Here is a 24,183-nt window from a genome sequence, read left to right as displayed (position 1 = left end):
TTTTTTTTTTTTATGGTTAGCAGCAATAGAAATCAACCTACTCTTTGAGCTTATTAGTCTGCTTTTTATAACTTTTAGAAAGTGGGATTCTGATACCCATTTTCTTGTCTGCTTTTTTGTTTTGAATAAAAGGCTTAGATGCACGGAACCGCTATCTTGTCCAGGTGTACAAATGACACCCTTGTTACATCTGGCCAAGCACTGTTTAAAGTAGAAGACTGTTGTAGGGCCAAGAAGTTCAGGCTTTGCTCAGCTGACTTTGTTAGGGCCAGCAGGTGGCAGCAGTTCCAAGCTTAACTTGTGGGTTTCCTCTTTAAATTTTAGAATGGCAGTTCCGAGGAAGTTTGCTTAAGAAGTAGAAAATGTCTTAGGAATGAAAAATAACTGATTATTTTATGGTTCATTGGAAAGTGTAGTGTATTTAGTTTCTTGATATATAAGCTATTATGACTGTCTTTTTTGCTTTTTCTAATTTATTTTCAAAGCTGTCATGTTTCTGCTATACCAAAGAAGAATGTTATCTTGTAGCATCTTCTTTTTTTTTTTTTTTTTTTTTTTGGTACAGGGAATTGAACTCATGACCTTGTGCTTTCCAGGCAGGTTCTTATGGCACTGAGCTAAATTGTGGCATCTGAAGCTTCATTTGTAAGCATGCATTTGTGAAGCTGTGTTTGGAGTGACAGGTTACAACTACTTTTTAGTTAAGCTCTTTGTATGCCAGTACATTCATCTCTAGGTCTAAACTCAGCTTACTTTTAACAAGTTAATTAACAAGGAGCTAGTTATATACTGATACTGATTAAAGGAAAAAATAAAGCTGGCAGTGGGTGGTGCATGCCTGTAAACCCAGTGCTGGGGAGACAAAAGCAGGAGGATTGGAAGTTCAAGCCCATGCTGGGTAACTTAGTGATACTGTGAGACTTTGTCTCAAAAAATACTTTTTTTTTTAAAGGAGTGTCTAACTTAGTGCAAAGGCCCTAGGTTCAATCTTCAGACTCATTTGTGTTTAAAATATTATTGGAAGATTCATTTTACATAAAGACATTAATCAAACTATAATTGATTAAAATACGTATTATTAAAGGTTTGGCAAAGAAAGAAAGAAAAGAAGACTAAAGGAAGATAATTATTAGTGATGAAAGCTTTTCTTCAGAAAAAGATCACTTCCTTTTAAAAGGGCAAAATTTTAAATGCCAATGTGTAATACTATTAGTAGGTAGCATCCCTACTTACTGTGGCCTGATCTTTTTAACCCTTGACTGACTCCTTCCTGTGAATGTGTATGTGTTAGAAAACCACTTTGTTAGTTCAAAGCTTCTCTATGGGTAACTGCAACCTTGAGGGTCCCAAATTCTTGGCATAAACATACATGGTTTAGGTATTAATGTTTAGATGCTGTTTATTTATAATGTCATTTATATATATGGACATTGTAATTTTATATTGCATCTGGTAGACTCAGTAATTTAACTGAAAAATAACCCAAAGAAAAAATGAGTTATGATAGTTGTAGTCAAAGATGGTGTTCTAGAAGTTACATTGAGACCCAGAGTATCAGTTGTTTTGAAAACTATGGGAAATGTGTTTTTCTATAGAAAATGTGAAATATAAGGAAAAAGTACTGATTTTTGTAGTAGAGTTGATCAAGATTTGAGTCTTGGCCCTGCCATCTTCTAACAGTGGAGTTTCAATCAAATTAATGTTTTTGAGCCTTTCTGTCTTAAAGCAGGAGTAATAATACCAGTTGCAAACAATGATTAAATGAGATAGCAAAAGTCAGAGCACTTAATTTGCTTATATATTGTAATCATCATAATGTTCACTTGTCAATGAAATCTCTGTGAAATGTTACCTCAGAATGATTTTTTAATATTCTTAAATATAGTCTCTTTTTGTGAGGAATAAGAAAATGGGTGAAATTATATATTATAGATCCAATTATACATACAAGATGTTATTATGGGGACACTTAGTAAAATTACCAGTGGAGGTTATTCAGAAATAATTCATGTTCCAGTGCAGGATTTACGAAAGAAAAGATTGCATTGCTTATAGTGCAGTTAAAATTAAAATGTACTCTTTGAGAATTAAATTTCAAACACCAAGAACAGTAGATTGCTTTCATTATAATAGTCATTTAACTCAGGTAAGAGAGTGTGTTTTCTTTTTGTTCTACATTAATTTTGGTTTCACATTTATGTTCTTGAGTGTCTTAATTACTCTACTGAATATTATACCAGATTATGTGAATAATTATATTTCTAACAGCCTCAGTCATGGCAGCCATGTATTTAACAGAAAATGGATTAAAACGTATATTTTGTGTGTGAACTGGAGAACAGCGATTTAACAAGTTTATTCCTGCCTTTCTCTTAATAGCGGTTCTCTAGATGAAATACAATGACCACTAGACACCTTTGCTTTGAAACAACTGTTTCATCATACTAATATTTTCTAAATTATATAGGTATCTCAGTTGTAAATTGCTCAGTATAAAAAAAAACTCTGTGTTTGAGGCAGAGAGGGAAAAATGTGCTTTTCCTCTCAGTCTCCCCGAGCACGAGTCATACTCCAGCCTTTCCTTTCAAAGTGCTAAATATCGTCAAACCTGCCTGTGTCTGTGTTTACTTTACCGTGTGCTGGCATACCACCAGGTTTATTTCAGCCTACACTGAGCATGTTCTGCATCTTTTTTGTTTGTTTTTGTTTTTTTAGCTACCATCTTGTTGATCTTTTTTGGTTTTTGGCAGGTTTTTCTATCTGCAATATAAGCCTGCTTCAGTGTACTTAGCACTTACTTGGTGTTCCATAGAGTGGGTGTTCTGTTTCCCTGCCAGTGTTTTCCAAACAAACACAGAGGCACACCTCTGTGTTTGAACAAATCGGATTTATTACTTTTTCGGGTGGGGGGGCAGCACCGTATACCACAAAGGAGCCCATGGGATGTCTCAGTAACAGGCTTTGGAAGCAGTGATAGTAAAGAATTGGGCTTGTGTTAGGTGATTTGAGGGGAGGGTTTAAGACAGTGGAACTTGAGTGGATTCAGTAAGAAACTCAGTAATTCTTTGATGTGTCTTAGCATCATCTAGGAGAAAAGGCAAGATTGAGGTTCAGACTAATTAGCAAGGAAGCTTCAGTTGCCCTTATTGGCCTGGATTTAGTCATAATTGTAATTGTGCGGGGTGTTCATGTTTTATCTATGTTCAGAGATCATTACGGAGTCATGGAGTTTTTGTCTTGTTCTGTCATGGTCACGCAGTATGTTCTGTAAATTGCTTCCGTTCAGTAAAACAATCCTGTTAGTGCCAGGCTAGTTTACAATAAAACTAAGACTTGGCAGATGCTACTAGGCAGCTTCATAATGTCAGGCCTGGCTTTTTCCTCTGTTAAGCTGATAAAACAACATGATTGTTTCCTAGTTTTTGTTGGTACAAGCTGACATTTGCATTGCTAAAATGGGCATTACTGTGCCATGGAACTTGTTATATATGCAAGTGTTCTTACAAATTCCCGCAAAGGGATTTGTATCAAAATATATTTAAGACATCATGGAACTTGATTTATTATCACCTCCTAAAGGCTTATACATAGTTTCCACTCCTATCAGCAGGGCACTTGAGTCAAGGAAAAAACATTACCAGTTGTAAGATTTGACTTTTTGTTTTGTTTTTGTTTCTGGCTAATTGGGGGGGATCTTATTTTAATTTTTTTTGTGTTTATTTTTACTAGTAAATTTGGCCTTTAAAAATAAACAAATTATAATTTTACTTTTCATATTCTCTGCCTGATTAAACATTTTAGATAATTGCATGTTTCTTGTTTTAAGCACTCATATATATGTTATAGATGTTAGTCTTGTGTTTATGATAAATCTTTTTCTCTCTGCAGCCTAATTATTTTTTATTAATACATAGGAAAACCTTATCACCATGAAATGATAAAAATATTAACTTCTAATAAATCTATTTTACTTTTCTTTTAACATATTTAGGTATTATCTGATGTGGAATGTTTCTGAGTATGTGGGAGGAAGATATTCTTGATGTAACTTTTTCTCAGAGGTTCTCTAGTGACCATTTGACTAGTCCATTTCTTCTTAGTAAGTGGAAATACCACATCCCTTGTTCTTCATTTTGATTTAGTCATCAGCCTCTGGCAAAAGTTTTCCTAATTAACCTCCACTCTAACCGTCTAGGTTAACTGATATTTTTTATTTTTCTATAAAACATATGAACTGGAGAGCACAATAAGTTTAATGCTTATTGCTAATAGGCTACTCAGCCCTATGTTGATACAATTCTGTTTTTTAATAGTTTTTAAATTATTAATACTTAGATTTGATGTTTCTTTAAAACTGTGCCAGCTGTGCTTGCTATTTTATATTTAATTCAGTATTATGCAAATTAGTAAGAGAAGGAAAGTTATTCTAGAAAAAACTAAATTGGATACTTTAAAAAATAATGGATCATTAAAAACTTGTGATTGTGAAGATACTGTATATTTATTAAATTTCTCTAAAGTGTATATAGATCTAGTTTTAGGAGCAAGAAGTGAAATATAGAAAACAAGGATGACTTCTTCTATAAGAAAATCATAACTGACAAATAAAACTTGAACCCCTAAAAAAGAAAAAATAATTGTTATATTGAACTTACTCTGGTTGTGTAAGGAAGCTGTTTCCTACTAGTAAGCATTTTGATGTTTCTTTCTAAAACAGTTTAGTGATGCAGCCCATCTCATAGCTTTTAAGTTATAAAAGCACAAGCCCAATTACAAACTTATAAACAGATACCTCAGTTTGTAGTAGTCTAAATGTAAGTATTTCATTCTGCAGGCTGATGTCTGTGTAGGCTTTTAGAACATGATGTGAAATTTATCATCATTGGTTTAAAATACTGATCATCAACTCAACAATTAAGAGAAAGAAAACCACATTACTTCATAGCATTATCCATTACTGTATAGCAACTTCAGAATTTAGTATCTTAGAACAATAAATATTTCTCATCTGACACAGTTTGTGTGGTCAGAAATCAGAGTGGTTTAAGTGGGTGGTCTAGCTGAGGGTTTCTCATGAGGTTATGATCACAGAGAGGATTGTAGTCATTTGATGGCTTTATTAGGATCATGGGATACATTTCTGAAATGTTTTATGCATAGAGTGCTGGTTATTGACTGGGGCCCTCAGGTCCCCCGCTGTGGGTTCTTCCCACAGCTTCTTTTGCATCTTTACAACACGATAGCTAGTTTCACTTAAGAGTATGGTGTCCAAGAAATAGAGCAAGACAGAAGAGAAAAAGTATTTGATGATCTATAGGCCTAGAGGTTATATACCATCTATGCTGTCTACTATATACAATTTGCTAGGAGTGAATCAATGATAGAGCTCAGAGGTAGGGGAAATTGGTTCTGACTCTTGAATAAAAGAGAAACTACTGCACTACATTTTGTGTATGTGTGTATCCTGGAAGAGGAAGAAGCAATTCACATGTAATATATGATATCTTTTTAGGACACTGCATTAGGAAAACCACGAGAGGTATTTCGACTTCCTACAGACCTGACAGCATATGACAATCGCCTTTGTGCATCTATGCATTTCACAGCGTCTACCTGGGTCACCTTGTCAGATGGAACCGGAAGATTGTATGTCATTGGAACAGGTGAACGTGGAAATAGTGCTTCTGAAAAATGGGAAGTGAGTGATTTTTTTCTTTTTAAAATTATGTAACGTCTAGAAATCATATGCAAATTAGACTATTTATTTTGTGGGGTTTTTGTTTGTTTGAGACAGGGTTCCACGATGCAGTTCAGGCTGACCTTGAATTCACTTTGTAGCTCAGGCTGGTCTTGAACTCAAAGTGATCCTCATAATTCACCTTCCAAAGTGCTAAGATTATAAGCATACATCACCACACCTGACCTAGAAATTATTTTAATAATACTTTTCAGGGATACTCTACATGTGCCCTTTTGATTTGCTGATATAACATTCTAGATCTGTATTTAATTGAATTATAAGATATATACCTTTTAGACAGTGATGTTAACTGTTCCTGTTTTGACTCAGTGTCAGTGCAGTTGTTATAATCAGTGAATTAAAATACTGATCATTAACTCTACCATTAAGAGAAAGAAAATCAGGTTACTTCATACTATTGTCTACTGCTGTATAACTACTTCAGAACTTAGTGATTTGAAATATTTCTCATCTCATACAGTTTGTGTGGTCAGAAATCAGGGCGTGGTTTAAGTGGGTGGTCTGGCTGAGGGTTTCTCATGAGGCTGTGATCACAGCCAGGACTGCCGTCATTTCACAGCAGTTACATTTGCTTTTCTGCAGAGGCATCCTGAGTGTTTGGCATATAAAGCACTGCCATGAGCGTGCTCGACATTGCCTTCTTTCCTTGGAGCAGAATTGACTGAAGCTAACATTGATATCTTTTGCTCCTCTACACTCATGTTAGGTTTGCTGATATATTTGCACTGCTGTGAATATTTCCTATTTAGCAAAACATGGTGTCAAAACAGCGATACTCAGGATTTTGATGCTAATAATACAGAATTAGTTTTTCTAGAACCTATTTTTGAAACTAGAAGAAAATGATAATGAGTCAGCTAAAAGGAGATGCAGAAGGATGCATAATCTTTTTGGTTTCTGTTATGTGTTCCCTCAGCACTTATTAGGTCTATAATCAGTTAAAAATTTAAATATCTTATGCCTTTTGTACTATAAACTACTGTAATAAAATGAGCACCCTTCTGAGATATTTTCAGTTAATCGAAGTTTTTTGGTAGTTGGGGGTAATGCGAAGAGAATGGGAATTTGGCATTAATTGAGGTAAAAAGGATAGTATACAATATTTGGTCATGTGAAGGAACAATTTAGAGAAGTATTAGGGCTTTGGAGGAGTTGGTATAATAAAAAGGAAGCTAAAGGAGAGTGTTATTAAGGGCATGCAAGGGTACAAGGAGGGCATTGATGGTGGAGATGATTGAAGTGTCGGAAAGGAATCAAGGGTTTAGAGAAGACTGTCTGCTTTCCAAGTATGTGCCTGTAATGGAAGTGCTAGATATGAACAGTGTCATGGTTGGTATACTGTGCTTGTTGAAACTAAGAATCTCTAGATCCCCTTTTCATTTACAAGTCTGTCTTCCTGTTTTCATTTAAAAAAAGGAAACTAATGATCAGTGCCTAACAGTTTTTAAAAGTCTAGTCATCTACCCTAGCCCCATTTATTACCACTCACAGAAGGAAGGAAAAGGAGACAATAAACTAACCGAATGTACCTACCAAAATTTATCGTTTATCATTTTCTCTTCTTGCCTTTAGTTTCTGCTGACCTCCCAAATAAAAGAAAAATTCAGTCAGCCTATACAAAGCCATTTTCATCTGGTATCTTGATTCTAAGTATTTGAAGGGGTGACTGTGAGTATGTCTGTGTGTGTGTGTGTGTGTGTGTGTGTGTGTGTGTGTGTGTTTATGAAAGTCAGAGTGAATTCCAAAGGCCTACTATTTAAATAATTTGGACAGAGGTGCTTAAACACAGAGAAATTGGCAACATAGCTTGTTTTTCTTTATAAAGCTTCCAAGCAGGAAGAGATATATGAGGTCTCTATACAGATTTAAAAAGTGCTGACTTTCTTTAGTTTTCTTTTCATGGTCATTTCATTTGTGTCGAGGTCATGTTTATGAATCAATATTAAAATTCCTAACGAATGTTTTAATATAAATGTAATGGTCTTTTAGGCCTTGTGTTTATGGTATAAAAATAATAGGATTCTGTGTGTTTTTAGATTTGCTTGGGGTAAGGAGAACAACTTGAAGATTTTATTTTAGGATTTGTTGAATTAGCTTTTAAATGCAAATGGGCTTTTGATTTTGACATTAAGAAAGTTTTAGTGATTTGTTTTCTGATGCATTCTGTTCTCTTTGAAATTGTGTAGAAAATAAAGACAGATGAAAACAGTACGTTTGAGGCTTACTTCCAGAGGCATGTACACCTGCACAGTGTCTGGAAGCAAAGATGAAGCAGCAAAAATAGGTCCTATGTGTGTATGAGACGGGGAGAGATAAAAAATGAGCAGTGACCTGCCTTGTCCTTTGTTTTTGCGCAGAGCAGCTTTTCCCCTCGGCTCTCTCCTAGATCTTTAGGTCCTCTTACTCCTCTAGATGCTGCATGGATGCTTTGTATTTTCTTTGTCTTTAAACAGGATTACTGGTCAGTTTTGCAAATTCTTTTTAAAGTTCTTCAGGGAACATTTATTTAAATGCAGCCTATATTTAGACAGTTTTTACTTTTTAAAAGTAAACTTTTAATTCATAGCAATATAACACTGACTTTATTCAGTTTAAACCTTTTTACTATAGTAGTTCTTTCTAATAAGCAGTATTGAAAGTTAATTTATTGTCAGAATTTTAAGTATTCCTCTTGTACTATCTGTTCATGTAAATGTATGTTTTTGTACATCTTGTTTTATAGATTGTGTTCAATGAAGAGCTTGGGAATCCTTTCATTATAATTCACAGTATCTCTTTGCTAAAAGCTGAAGAACATTCAGTAGTTACCCTACTTCTTCGAGTCGAGAAAGAGGACTTGGATATGAAAGGAAGTGGCTTCTATGTTTCTCTGGAATGGGTCACTATCAGTAAGAAAAATAAAGGTAAAATAAAGTGGAATTCTGAATTTCTGTTGTAGCATTGTTTGGTTGTATATTATAAGGTTGTCCCTATAGATTCTGTTTGGTTTTTCTTAGGCATTGTGTTATGAGTCTAGCACCTGCTAGTGCAAATAGGATGAATATCTATAGTATGTCCTGAGGTCTGAGTTTTATAAAACTATAATATGTTCCCATGGCCAGTTACACCTTTTACATAAATGGAAACATTACATAGTTTTTGAAGACCTTAATATGTATATTTTTAATATAATCAAAAATATATACACAAGAATCATGCATATAAAACCAATTGTAAATGAGTGATACACTGTTGTGTAACTTAAATGTCAATACATAAGAATACCAGGGTGGAAATGAATGCCTTTATTGCACTGAACTTTGCTTTTTGTGTCTATCCTCCATAAACTGTTCCTTTTTTTCGCCCATGTGTAAAAAGTCCTGAAAGTAGGTCTGCTTGAACCTGTCATGCTTTTTAACTCGACATTAAAAATTACTTTCATGGGTATTAATTAGGGTTGGTTTAGTGGTGAGAGCAGACCATGGTCTTTGGTTCTTAGCAGCTCACCAAGTGTTTTGGTTTATTCTGTAGTGGAGAACCTACTGAGCTTTTTTCAGTGACTCTGTTTTTTCTCATTGATGAATAAGTAAAATTCTTCATCGCTACAGAAAAATATTTTCTTGCCACACTGCTAGTTTACAGTTTAAGAAAGGATATCAACATTTTTTCTAAGAGATCTTTTAACTTAATTCTGAAAGAAACAACCACCATCACCCATATACATCTTTGTAGTTATGAAAATTTTCAGTTAGCTGAATAAATGTCCTAGATTTGTTTTTTGAGGTATTCAGTATGATTTATTTGTTCTTTCCAGGACTTAGTTTCATCTGTGGAGGAACACAGCTTAACACTGTAAGCACTGGAAAGTTTTTCTGCAAAGTACCAGATCATAAATTTACAATCTGTGTCAATGCCATTTAACTATGCCTTTGTGGTATAGAAGCAGCCATTGACAAATCCATACAAGAATGGTATCGATAGACATTAATGTTTGAGTGTAACATGAATATTATGCACATTAAATATTCTTTTGACTTTTTAAACTATTTAAAAATAAAATTTGTAATTCACAGGCAATACAAAAATAGGTCCAGATGCAGCTTTGGCTTGTGGGCCATGATTGGCAGGCTCCTACTTTAGAAAGTAGAAGATTGAATTTTTTATTAAAATCATTAATCAGTGAAAGGAGAAATCATCATGTGTATTCCTCCTCCTATTTCCAAGACACTTAGTTCTGTAACTGCTTTAGCACAGTACACAGTATCTCATCAGATTTATTCAGCTTCCTGATAATTTTCGTATCTATAACTATGTGTGTTGCCTTGAGCACAGAGTCAGTCTACTTCCTGATTACCTCCTCCTTTTATCTTTGCTTTCCCTCCTCAACGAGGAGTTTCTATAACCCACAGCTTTAGAGGCGTCGATTCTCATTGGTTACCTTTATCACTGTTCATGTCTTGTCCCTTTTCCCCCTTAACAGTTATTAATATAATCATCCTTTTAGTTTTTCCCCCAGTACTGGGGATGGATCCCAGGGCCTGTGCACTGAATGGTATCTCTCCCCCATGCCCTCTCTTTCTAAACTGTGTTGAATGAAACACAAAATTAATTATATCTTGTAGTCAATTGAATTTGAGAATATAGATATACAATAAATACTCATTTTACATTTTAAGCATATTAGACTCTCTAGAAAATGTAAGTAAAAAAGAAAATTTAATTTTGACTCAGAATTTCCCAACTTATTTAATCATGAGTTCCCTGTTTGAGACCTATTACTGTCTGCCCCACATATGTTGGGAAAAATCCTTCTATAAAATATGTAGTGCCTAAGTTAGGTTCTTTATAGGCAGTAAGACTGTTTATCCTGCATGTAACTATGGAGAAAGCATAAATTTTAGTCCACACGTGAGGTTACAAATCTGTTTTTAAACATGTGTGAATTGAACGTGTGGATGCAGGTAAGGGTTTAGAGCACAATGACAGACGTTTTAGAACAAATTATGTTGTTGTGTTTAATTCATAGCAATATAACACTGACTTTATTCAGTTTAAACCTTACAAATATAACCCACTTTACATAGTAACAGTATAAGGACTCAGGTGAAAGTATTATTTAAAGTAAAATTATTTATTCACAGGAGAATAAATTTAGTTAATTTAGCAAATTTGGGGATATGTTAATTGTTTATATCTTAAAAACTACAATTATGAAGCTGATATTTTAGGCGAGTCACTTACTTTGAATATCCAGAGTTCTACCATCCATTGGAAACCTGGGTGAGATGGACACACACTACGTATGGTTACCCCTAGCCGTATGTGGCTATTGGGCAGTTAAAATGTGATTAATAAGTCTGAGAAGGTGAATTTTAAATTTTACTTAATTTTTAAATAATCACTTGTTATTTAAGTGGTTGCCACATTGGACAGTACATTTATGAGACCTAATATTTTAAAGTGGGAATTTATTTGTAAAAAATTAGGTTGTAAAATTTTTATCCTTATGAAAAGATATTTAATAGTATACCTTTCAAACACTTAAAATTAATATTCATTAATTGAAATGTTTTATTCTAAAACACTTTTCTTATAGATAATGTAAAATATGAAATTACTAAACGTGATATTCTTCATGGAAAGTCAGTACCGCATTATGCTGCTATTGAGCCCAGTGGGAAAGGTCTAATGATTATTTCCTACAAGTCCTTCAAATTTGTTCATATTACTCAAGAGTCTGAGGAAAATATGGATGAAGACATGCCAGAGAAAAATAAAGGTGACTTTGTGTTTAACCTTCTTACCTAGATCTCGTGTTTGCTTGTGCATATACGCTTGTGTCTGTTTTTGTTGTGAATTCTGCCAGGGCAAGATAAATGCTTAGTTTTCTTAATTACTAGAGATGCTTAATGTTTCTTAGTATATTCTTAGTATCTTCTTCCATATTTTCGCAAGAAATCCTTTTGTAAAATAAACCACATAAGTAGTGTAAATTGGCATAATTCATTAATTTTGTAATTATCAAGCTGGACATGTAGTACATGCCTATAATTTCAGTATTCTGGGAGACTGAGGCAAAAAGATGGCAAGTTTGGGTCCCACCTCGGCAACTTAGCAGGTTAATGGAAGCTCGTCTCCAAATTAAAATTTAACAAAGGGCTCAGATTATAGATCAACGTGAAGTTCCTGCATTCAACCCCCAATAATGTACCAAGAAATAAAAAAAGTAATTATCAGAGATTTTTATTCGTATTTTTTTTAGTAAGTTTTAGGATACACAATGATTACTTTTATGTACATAGTACATCTTGTTTTTTCATTCCCTACCCTTACCATCCCTAAAAGAGCCTATTTATTAGCTTACTTGACTAAATGTTTAAACACTTACCAAATAAATAAATATGGTAGTATTGAAAGTGGAAGTCTTTTGAGATAAACTAAGCTACTGTAAGTGTTCTGTCTTATTAAGCTGAATGTTCATTCCTTGAGGGTAATATCTGTAAGTTTGCTTAATGTTGAATGAATTAATAAAGGTCATGTTTTAGTATGAGGTTAACAAAGTTTAGAAGAAATTTATTTTTATATATGAAAGGTGCGTATTCTTTTAAAACTTTCTTTAAAGCAAGAAAATATACTGCTGTTTAGTGTATTTCTGATACTCATAGACAATATGTAGTGGGAGAATATTATATTTTATTTGAAATTTTTACAATATTTAACAATTTTACATCCTGTTCTTTGGATCTACTTTTTCTTCTTTAATGATAGTTACTTAAAAATTAGCTTCACTCTTTTTGTAGTTTAAAAAATGAATTATTTGAAAAGTATTTTAAAATATTAATGTAATAAATATTTTTAAATATCCCAGATTTATAAATATATACATCTCTTAATACAAAGAAGTTGTGCTTATTGATTTTAAATACCTATGTGTTAGTCTTCTAATATGATTGTTTGCTTACATATGATGTGTTTTTGTTAGGTTATCTCTAAGATCCCTTTCCAAATAAATACTACCATCTTGCCTTAACCATGATGCTAAACTTTCCTAAAGCTTTTCCAAAATAACTTTAAAACCCTAGGCCAATGCCCTTTACAACTCCTTTAGTAAGTAGTTGCAAAGCAAAGAATGAATGAATGCCTTGACTGACCGTTAGAGCCATTCTGTCTACATAGCCTAGGACCCTGACATTCAAAGATGGATGACAGCAAAGTGGCACACGTGTTTTCACATCACCACCTGTGAGCCTGGGTATTGGTTTTCTTACTGATACTTTGTGTTATAACTTGAATTTATTATTCTGTCACAGAGCTTTCACAGTTGCAAAGAAAAGTGTTATAATTTTTAAAAATTGCAGATAGTTGGTGAGCACAGTTAATAATACTTTTCTGCGTATACATACTGATTTTGTGTTTCTGTAAACCACAAGAAGACTGATACTATCTATTGGATATTTGATATTGTTAAATAATACAAATAGCATTTCTTAAAGAGCTAAAACATAACCTCTAAATGCACAGATAGATATTCAAAGCAACTGACAATATACTTCATCGAGGAAACTTAAAAACCCTTGCTTTCCCCACGAGGGTCTGCTTCCTTAGCTTTCATGCTCGAGGCTCATGCAGTTTTCCAGACTTCCCCCATCTTCACCGTCTGGCAGAAGTTGTCAGTTGAGTGATTATTGTGTACAAACTGCTTTGCTAAGTTATGAAGGAGCCATATATTTTCAACTAGGAACCTACTCTGTGTTGGTGGGGTACTGAAGGGGAGAGAGGGAGGAGAGGAGGGATATGAGGAGGCAGAGAGGATGGGAACAAAGATTGCTCCCTGTGTATTTTATGAGTGCTTATCTTTTGCATCATTGGACAAGCCTGGTCGAGGAGAAGGTCAAATACAATTGGTGCAACTCTGACAGTTCCCCAAGAGATCTGTGTGTTCACTTACGATTTCTTTCGGAGATGATCACTAGAAAGTGTGCCGAGATTCTTCTAGATAGGTATTTTCTTAAGTTCGTAATCTGTAATTTTGTATGTCTCATTTTTATTATTATATAATGCATTTTTCCTTTCCCAGTGGAACCTTTGTATTACTGGCAACAGACTGAAGATGATTTGACAGTGACAATACGGCTTGCAGAAGATATTACCAAGGAGGATATTCAAGTAGAGTTTTTACCTGATCACATCAACATTGTGCTGAAGAATCTCCAGGTTTTGGGAGGGAAGCTGTATTCATCTATTGATCATGAAAGCAGTACATGGATAATTAAAGAAAATAATAGGTATTTTTTTATAGTTTTATATTTGAAAATATCTTTTGTTGCTTTTTACTTTTTAAATTTGTGCTCTATGTATAGTAATTGCGTCAAGTGTGAATATATTATTTCTGTTTGCATCAGTTACTATTTTTCTTATAGTAGGTTTAAACTGAAGTAACTACATCAAGGAACATAGTAATTAAGGATAGAGACTAGTCTACATAGTTACTACTTGCAGTATATAGTATAGCAGTGCTTTTTATTACCAGCTCTGGATATGGTAGTAAAAATAGTTACTCTGATTTGTGCTTTAAAGCTTTAATTAGAAATAATTTTTTGAGTTTTAATTTGCTTGCTAAATAACACAATTACTATTCATTAAAATTTAAAATGCACCATATGAAACCAGGTGGAATGAGAAGGCTCCTTTTAACGCAGGCCTGCCACTCACACCTTCTCCTGCTTGCTATACCTATTGTTTAGTTTCCTTCCAGAGATATTTTGTGTATCTCAGTTACATGTATGTTTTTCTCTGTTTATTTTGACACATACCATTTGTACATTTTGCTTTTGTTCATTTTCAACAATAAATCTTAAGATCTTTCTACTAAGAATATGTAACACTTTTTAAATCTCCTTTTATATTTTGTTATATTTTACTCTGTCGATTGTACCATCATTTAAAAAATCGATTCTCCATTGCTTTACATTTAGATTATTTGCAGTCTTTTGCTACAGTGAATAACTATATGTATATGTCACTTTACATGTGTAGAAATACATATGGAGGACAAATTCCTGAAAATTACATAATTAACATATTTGAACATATTCTAATATTCTAATATATTTTTAATTAGGTCAAATAAATTTATTTCTTATGTAAATTGGCCATTTATATTTCTTTTATGAATTGTGTCTCTTAGGACAGACACACAAAAAATACATAAGTTGAATTTTATCCATTAATACTTTGCATATCAAAATTGAAAATTTCAGCCTTTCTAAAGATAAATTAAGAATGCAAAAAAATAACATATGGACTGGAAAAAATATTCATGGTATTCTTATTAAACAGAGGACTTGCATCACAAACCCATAAAAAAGGAAATCCAATTTTTGAAATGGTCAAATGCTTTTAATATGCATACCACAATAGAAATTGCATGACTGGCTAGCACACACAGCAAGCTATCATTAATTATAAGGAAAGTTCCTGGATGATGGAAATGCTCAGTATTGTCATTGCTTTACATAGGTGAACATTTATTAAACTCAGAGAAGACAACATAACATTTTTGAATTTTGTTTATAATTTAACTTCAGTAAAAAAAATAAAAATATATTTTAAGTACATTGGCAAAGTTTTTCATGGAACTTGAATCCTCTGCCCCAACTACCATCTTCTTTACAAATATCTTGTCCATGTGTTTCACTTCTAAGCATTGGAACTCATTAAGTTAATTTCTTTCATTATAGATTAAATCTTAATTACTGAGTTTATAAATAAGTTAATGAATTGTATTAGGTACTCAAGTTTTTAAATGGTTAAATTGAGCAAAAATAAGTATTTGGTTAATTCAACCTAAATCTTTTGATTTAGATTAATGTCGTATACGTAAGGTGTAATTCTTGTTTTTGTTTGAATTATAGGATCACATTTTAATTTCTGAATATTACAGTTTAACATTAACATCACCACATGTATATAAATGGTGTAGAAAAAAGCAGTGATATTTTTAATACAAAATACACAACTGTATTTTGGGAATACTGCTTCATATCTCCACACACAGTCCATCTTTTCCAGACAATAGCCAGAATTAAAGTCAGCTGCAGGCTGGGCACAGTCACACATACCTGTAACAGCTGTAATCCCAGCTGTTCAGAAGGCTGAGGCTGGAGGATTGCAAGATCAAGCCAAGCACTGACAGTTCAGCAAAACCCTGTCCAAAGTAGAAAGGGTTTGGGTGTATAGCTCAGGGAGAGACTGTAGGCTCACCCCCTACCGTGGTAAAATCAGTCAAACTGTAAAACTTCCAAACGGGAAAAACTCTTCAGTTTAAACTCTTTCAGGCAAAATGAACCCATAAAATATTATAGAATGATCTAAAAAAAATTAGCTGGAATTTCTACTTGTAATCTTTTTGCCCCCTTTGCTTTGCACTATAGTTTGAGAACATTTCTCGCCTCAACATGTTGTCAGATCATAGGTGAGCCAGCAAGGAAGTATTTACGGTTAATTTGATGTTCTAAACATAGAACTTAACTCTTTGTCTCCATTTATTACATGGAATGTGTGTTTACTGCTTTTTGAAAGCAGCTTTAACATGATACCCTGTTTGTTTAAAAACTTCCTATCTGCTTATTACTTTGGCACCTGTGTAAATTCACGTGTCAAAATGACTTCTGAACATTTAAAGGCTACTTAATTCAGTACTAGTTTTTGGTTCCCTATAAAAACCTGTAGCTCTGAAGAGAGAAGGGCACAACTTTACTAGTAAAGCAGAAAGACATCAAAGCATCTTCCACAAAGGACTGTGCTAGTAGGTGGTGGAAAATCTTCTGTTCAATCCATTCTGAAGTTTCTAAAAATCATTTTGTAGCACTCTCTTGGTTGCTGTTATCTGTTTCTAAAAGTAGTGGTCTTTAAATTAACAAAACCATCAATTTCAGTCCAGCTTGTTTTTGTCAAATACATACTGAGAATACCTGGTGTAAAAACTCAACGTGTGTTGTAGTACAGGTTATATACTTCCCTCTATCTAAAAGGCTTGATGTCTGTGAAATCTTTCAAGAAAAGGTCTCAACAGCTTCATTTCATTTTTTAATGCTCTTTCAATTTTTTTCTGTAATTTTCTCTAGGTTGGATACCCCATGGAGCAATATATATAATTCTTGTCTAGAAGTATATGACCCTTGTGTCTAGTAGTATAAATCATGGGACTCTACCAAAATAAAAAACAGTTCAAAGAAAATGTTTAATTTTAGAAAGATATCATAAATTCATTTTAACAGAGATGTTTGGTGACTTGGTTACATTTTTTTTAGTACATCGAAAATAATTATCTGAAAGCTTCTTTACAAATACTTTATATCGTCACATATTCTATTCATCATGTGTATGAGAATGTGAGGGGTTTCAGGATAGCATTTGTAAATTAACAAACCACCTAGAACATACTGTTAAATGTAAGTCATCAAGCCACAACCCAGCAAGAGTCAAGGAAAATAGCTGGACTTAATATAAATTAGTTTTAGCATTAAATACATGAACATAGATCAGTGTTGTTTTTCCAGTAGGTTAGAGGTGTTTAAATACCAGTTTGTGTTACAAAAGTTAATTACCATGACGTGTAGGTGGTATCTCAGTTTAGAAAACACGTAATTTTGTACTTGATTAAATTTTTCATATCCAATTTTCAAACAGTTGATATTCTTTCTCACTTTGAGACTTGTTAGACTAGTTTATAATTTAATTTTTACGCTGTATGCTTCTGTTTTTCTTGGATAGCAAGATATAGTACTAGTTTTAAAATGTGGAAGTGCAGCCAGGCTAAAAGGGCCGCATTGTCTAGGTGTGCAAATCAGCAGCAGGCCACAGAAACTCTTTACAGCTAGGATTGTATGACCTCGTTCATGCCTGTTTAGTTAGCAGGGAAGAACACCTTTATATATCTGGCCACTGGGTAAAAGTTCTTTAACAGTCATCTATGTGTATTTTTTCGAGAGGCAGAATAGTGCAGTAATGAAGAACATGGACCAGGAGCCAGACTGCTTTCCTGGCTTGTGACCTTTGCAAATTACTTAAACTCTCAGTGCTTGTTTTCTTCCTTGTAAAATGAGTATGATGATAGTACCCACTTCATTTGTTTGTGGTAAGCAATGAATGAGTTAAAACATGTTAAATTCTTAAACCCCACCTGCCATATGGTAAGCACTGGGGTAGTAGAAGCTTCGTTATTTCTATTACTACCTTCGTCATCACCAAGAGTAGCCTTTTCCTTAGAAAATATAACTGAATCTGAGCATTATTGATTGTGGTGGTAGTTTTCAGGGCTAACAGTAGGAACTCCTGTTACATAAGAGAGCTATTATTCTGTATAAGTTTCTTTAAGATAAGCACGTTCAAACATTTTGAAATGCGGTAATTAACTCGTGCGGTAGTGATAATTACAGCTTTGAAAATGAGTGGCCAGTGAGTTTGCATGTTCCATTTGCAGTTATGGTAATAGCCGTTGTATTCTTATAGTTGTTTGCTTGCAGTTGTGTTGCAAGGCATGGGCTTGTGTGGCGCACGTGTAACAAAGATGGCACATAGAAAAGCTGGCTTTGCTGTTGACAGCTCCCACCGTCGTACTTCTCCGTGTGCTGAAGGACTGGCTGCTCATTAGGCATTTTACTTGTCTCCTTTCCAGTTCTGAAGGGACACAGGTCACAGCCTTCTGTGCCGTGGTCTGCCTCCATTCAGCTTCTTCCTACCCCTTCAATCACTGACCTCAGGGTTTCCTGACAGGCTCTTTTTAGCACATTTGGAAATTGTTATTAATGACTTAATTGTACAGAATTTGACTTTAAGTAATTTAATAGAGGCTACATTAGCATCTTTATTACCAGTGATGATTTTCCTAATGTTTACATATCTTTTCAGTTCTTTAAAATCTGTATTTTAGACCTTAGCGGTTCTGTTGATTTAGCCTGATGATGTTTCTGTTACTCATACATTAAAGGCTGTTAGTTTATGAAAATAATTGTTGGTTCCAGACAGCAAGAGGCAGTCGCTTCAGTTGTAGGCCCTCCCTTGCTTTATGACCCCCAGTGTCTCAGTGCCTCATCACAGGTGCATGCCACTTACATTTGTGTTGCTCGTGTTTAGTGAGTCACTTTACTCCTGGCCTGCAGTAAGACCGTCTAGGTGCCCTCTTTGCTTATACTCAGTTCTCTCTTCAAACTGTTTGGTATGACAGTTTCCAGTAGTGCTTTCCTATTTGTTCATTAAATCTGAATTACTTGCCTTGGAGTTTTAAGTATTCCATCACATGTAAAGTAAGGTTTTTGATAAAATATCTGCTGGATATGAGGAAGGTAATTCCTATAGAATCTTCTGGTTCTTATTGATTGCGTAATTTATATAGTTGCTTAATGTAATGTCACCTTTCTCATTTAAACTTTCAGCCTGGAGATTTCTTTGATTAAGAAGAATGAAGGGCTGCCATGGCCAGAGGTAGTAGTCAATGATAAACAAGGGGAACTAATAAGAGACCCAGCCCAGTGTGCTGCAATCGCTGAAAGTTTGATGCATTTGACCTCTGAAGAACTGGTAAGCAGTTACAATAGTACTATGACTTCTCAAGAATCCCAGAGTGTGTTATATGAGGCATGTTTTTTAAACATTATTTTGATGTTCTTAATATAAAAGGACTTAATGTTTTAGTACAGCTTAAAAGATCAACCTGTGACTTTCTTATCCTATTTGAATTTATTCATTTATTTTTTACATTATATGAGTACATATATATGTGAGTTTATGTGTAGGGCATGTGTTTGTGTATGTGTTTATATATCTCTGTTTACATCTATTCTCCTTTAGAAAAATTAATATTCCCTGACCACGGTAACAAGGTCAAAAATCATAACATTACCATTCCAGAGTTGATAATCTACTTATCATAATTGAAATTTTCTAGGTTATCCTCGAATATCACAAGAATATATATGTATGTGTGCATTGTGTATAATAGTTATTTTCGTTGATAATTTCTTGTAATGACCATCTAGTAGTCCTCCGTGAGGTTGAAGAGGTTACCATGTGAATGACTTTATAATACTGTGTTGAGAGTTTGAACAAACACAGCAGCTGTGCTCTAGGGTGTCAGTTACCAAAAATTATTGTATGTAATTATGTGTAAAATATCTGATTTATTGCAATCTTAAATGATACTAGTGAAGAAGACTAAAAAATTACTCTATGGTTAGAAAAGAAAGATTACAATATTGAAAGCAGACAATTTTGATAAAGGAAAACATGACTAATATAGAGAACATAAGTTTTGTGTTTGCCAGTAATTATTGACTATTTTAGAAATCTCTGGAACTTGTATGTATAAAACTATTAAACTTTACTCATCCTCACTTTATAACAAGCCTTTTAGGTACATTGCTCTATGTTCATTCATTCAGCAAGTTTTGATTGTGACAGGCTCTGGGAATGATATTACTGTTTTTAAATCATAGGTTATTCTCGTACTACTTTATAAACTACTTTAAAGTAGTAATAGTAGTTATAGTGTAATAGTAGTATAATGGTAATAGTAATAGTAGTTATAAACTACTTCTTAAATGTTTCAAAGAAATAATTGTTTTTATGAAAAAATTACTTATACCTGAACATCAGTGTTTCCGTTGCATTTTTAAAAAGATAAACATATAATCGTGTCATTTACAGCTGAAGACAATTTTGCATTTTTCTAATCTTTAAATGTGCCTTCGTTTGGTGATTAGGACCACTATTCCACTTTGAAATACAATAGTGGGGGCTGGGGATTTAGCTCAGCAGCATAAGCGCCTGCCTTGCAAGCAGGCAGTCGTGAGTTGGATCCCCGGTACCGATAAAAAGGAAAAGTACATAAAAAATAAAAAGAAATACAATAGTGAAAGTGGTAAAATAAGACATTCTTATCTTTTCATCTTTGGGAAAAGAGACTTCATTGTTAACTATGGTGCATTCCTTTTACACTTTCAGGAAAATTTTCTTTTATTTCTAATGTGCTGAGAATTTTTATCATGAATAACTATAGAATTTTCTACATTTGTGGGATAAGCTATACATCGTGTTACTCATTTACATGTTGCTCAATTCCATTTGCTTATATTTTGTTAAGGATTTTTAGAGCTGTCTGAGAAATATTGGACAGTGTTTTGTTTCTTTGTGTGTCTTAGTGATTTTGGTGTCTGTTGATGCTAATTAAGACAATTTGCAAAGGGTTCCCTTTTCTACTTGTGGAAGAGATTATATATAATTTGCATTATTATTCTTATTTTAACCATCTATGCTTGGAGTTTTCCTTTTTGAAAGATTTTTCGTAATGAATTTGACATCTTTATTTTGGGCATCTACATCTGTTTGATTTTATTTTTTAGTTTTTACTTTCTTCATTTCTGTTATTGGATTAATGATTTTCTCATTTGTATACTTTGAATTTGTTCTTTTAATATTTTTCAAGGCAATTATTTAAACGATTAATTTTTAACCCTTTCTTTCTGATAAAAGCTGCTGTATTTTAGATCTTAGGTACCCCCACAAAGGCCTGTGTGTTAAAGGCTTGGTCTCTAGAGTGCAGCTGTAGGGAGGGTGTCGCGGTGCCAATGGCACGTCCTCAAGGGGATAGAAGACCCAGCTCCTTCCTCTCTTTTCTGTTTCCTGTCTGCTCCGCTGTGCACTCTTGTTATGCTATACTGACTCCGGTAGGCCCAAAAGAGCAGGGCCAACTGATCGTGGACTGGAACCCCCAAAACTGACAGACAAAATAATTCACTTAATGAACTGATTATCTGAGGTATTTGTTATAGTAGCAGAAAGCTGATCAAGAACATTAAATGTTACACATTTCCTTCAAAACCCTACTTAATTGTATTCTCCAAATTTTTAAACTAATCATATTCTTCAGATTTTCAACCTATGTTAATTCCATTACAAACTGATCATTACAACTTGATCATGGGTTTCAGTTTTTACTTGGCTGATTTTTTTCTTTACTTGTTCATACTGTACTTTTCATGTGTGTCATAGATTCCTGGGTACTCTCATCCATTCAGGTTATTTTTATTTAATTATTTTAGACAAGGTCTTGCTACATAGTGCAGGCTGGTCTTGAACTCACAGTGCAGCCCAGGCTGGCCTCAGACATGTGGCAATCCTCCTGCCCCAGCCTCCCAAATGCTGGGCTTGCAAACATGTACCACCATGTCCAGCCTCCTCCATTTAGTTTTACAGAATCTCTCAGGTCACTTTGTTAAATTCTCAACAGTGTACTTATTTTGGCAAACCAAATGTGCAGATTTGATCAGCCATAGAATTCTATTATACAATTGTATGTATAATTTATTGCCTTATTAATTTTGATATTGTTACTTTCAGAAGGATATAAAACCAGGAAGAGATTCTTGTATTCAGGCAGGGGTACATACTACAGTGACTTCTATGATTTGATTTATCTGTATTTTTGGCTTATGATTAGCCATACTTCTGTGTTTTTGTGTGGGTGCATATTTGTGTGTGGATTAGTGTAAACAACTTTATCACCATTTATTTTTAAAAGAATGTTGTATCACATTACCTATAACTTAAGAACTTTGTATTTCTCTTCTTCCATCCTTCTATCCTTTGTGTTACTGTTTGCATACATTTTATTTCCATGTTATAAAAACCACATAAAATATATTTTAGGCTTAGTTATCCAGTTCTTTCTTGAAGAGATTAAAAATGAGAAAAAAGTCACATTTACCTCTATACCTGTCATTACCTCTCTTTTACATTGTTCTGTTGTTGGTTTGAATTTTAACTGTTTCTTCTTCCCTGAAAAAAAAATAGCATTAGCATCACTCGTAGTGTAAATCTGACAGATTCTGCTGGCTTTTGATTGTCTGCAGAAATACTTATGTTGGCTGGGGGCTGTTCACATCCTTGAAATCCCAGCTACCGGGGAGGCTGAGATCCAACGATTTCAAATTCAAGGAAAACCTGGGCAATTTAGAGAAATACTGTCTCAAAATTTTGCAAACTATTATTCATTGATATTATTCAGTGGCAGAGTGCTTGACCAGAGTGTACAAGGGCCAGAATTCAGAATTAGGACCACAAAAAACAGAACGTTTAGCTTGTCTTTTTTTAAAGCTATTTTTGTTGCATATATAATTCTATATTAACCGGTTTTTCTCCTTTTAGGACTTCAAAAATGCTCCCTCATATTTTAGCTTCCATCATTTATAATGAGAAGTCGCCTGTCTTTTGTATCTGTTTTATCTATCCTACGAAATATACTTTTTACTCCTTTGATTTCTTTTAGGATTTTCTCTGTTACTACTTTTCAGCAATCTCATGATTTGTAATCTATTTCTTTTTTTTGTAACATATTCCCACTAGCTTAAACCACAGGTGATACATTCATGGCTGTTCCATTGGGCTGCCTGCACCAGTAGCGGTACAAACGGATCTAATCACTTTTATCAGTATTTTCACTAATAAAATTAATGAAAAGCTGCCTGGTGGGACAGTCAGACATGGACCACCAGTGGGATAGCTGCCAGGCAGCAAGACATAGGGATTATGGCCCCCCATGTTAAAAGACTATTATGCTTAATGTTCTTCGATATTCATGAACTTACATGATTATAGTTTTTAATAACATTTGAAGAATTTGGAATGTTTCCTTTTTTTTTTTCAGTTCTTTTGGTTTTTGTTTGTTTGTTTTTGTTTTTGTCTTTGTCTTCATACTTCATTTTAGATGGTCTCTTGCTGCATTTCAGGATCACCGGTCTTTACTTCTGCCGTCAGTCCCATGGGTTTTGTATATTCTGTCTCAACATTTGTGTTCATTTACCTTTACATCTCTGAGTGTATAAAACATGTATGTGCACAGTGGTGTTTTAATATCCTCTTCTGCTAACTATATTCTGTCGTTGTATTTCTCTTTTAGTTGTTTTTTTTTTTTTAACTGATCATGGTTTTTTATTATTGCTAATTGTAACATTTCCAAGGATGAGTAAATCCATTTCCCTACCATTGTTTTACTTATTTACTGTTTTATTTTCTGGTTTAAGAATCCAAATCCAGATAAAGAAAAGCCTCCTTGTAATGCTCAAGAGTTAGAAGAATGTGATATTTTCTTTGAAGAGAGCTCCAGTTTATGCAGATTTGATGGCAGTACGTTAAAAACTACACATGTGGTAAGTTCCTGAGAATAATTCTAAATATTTGTGAATGATTAGAAGTCATTTAGATGATACTTACAAATCCTACATATGTTTTACAAAGAAAAGCTTGACTGGCAGATATTGACTAATAAAATCCTCATAAATCCATAAAGTCATATGAGGCCAAGTAAAACTGTTTTATTCTTTAGGTATTATTGTGTATTTAGGATTTATTAATTGCTTTTTTCTTTCTGTGCCAATTTTTAACGT

At 33.8% G+C, this 24,183-nt stretch overlaps 1 protein-coding gene across 1 annotated transcript in view; it reads left to right on the top strand.

Moving 5' to 3' along the window:
- Nudcd1 (NudC domain containing 1) overlaps positions 1-24,183 on the top strand; it is a 56,180-nt gene that overhangs the window by 15,233 nt on the left and 16,764 nt on the right. Inside the window, exons 3-8 of the mRNA XM_003479850.5 lie at positions 5,513-5,698; positions 8,484-8,664; positions 11,337-11,519; positions 13,818-14,025; positions 19,177-19,321; positions 23,821-23,946. Of these exons, the coding sequence (XP_003479898.1) occupies positions 5,513-5,698; positions 8,484-8,664; positions 11,337-11,519; positions 13,818-14,025; positions 19,177-19,321; positions 23,821-23,946 (1,029 nt within the window). The remainder of the gene's footprint in view (positions 1-5,512; positions 5,699-8,483; positions 8,665-11,336; positions 11,520-13,817; positions 14,026-19,176; positions 19,322-23,820; positions 23,947-24,183) is intronic.

Source organism: Cavia porcellus, unplaced genomic scaffold (genome assembly GCF_034190915.1).
Source record: "Cavia porcellus strain 051 isolate PalLab524CR breed Dunkin Hartley unplaced genomic scaffold, mCavPor4.1 scaffold_10, whole genome shotgun sequence".
Taxonomy (NCBI): Eukaryota; Metazoa; Chordata; class Mammalia; order Rodentia; family Caviidae; genus Cavia; species Cavia porcellus.
The sequence above is the reverse complement of the archived record's forward strand: the minus strand, read 5'-3'. Positions and strand labels throughout refer to the sequence as shown.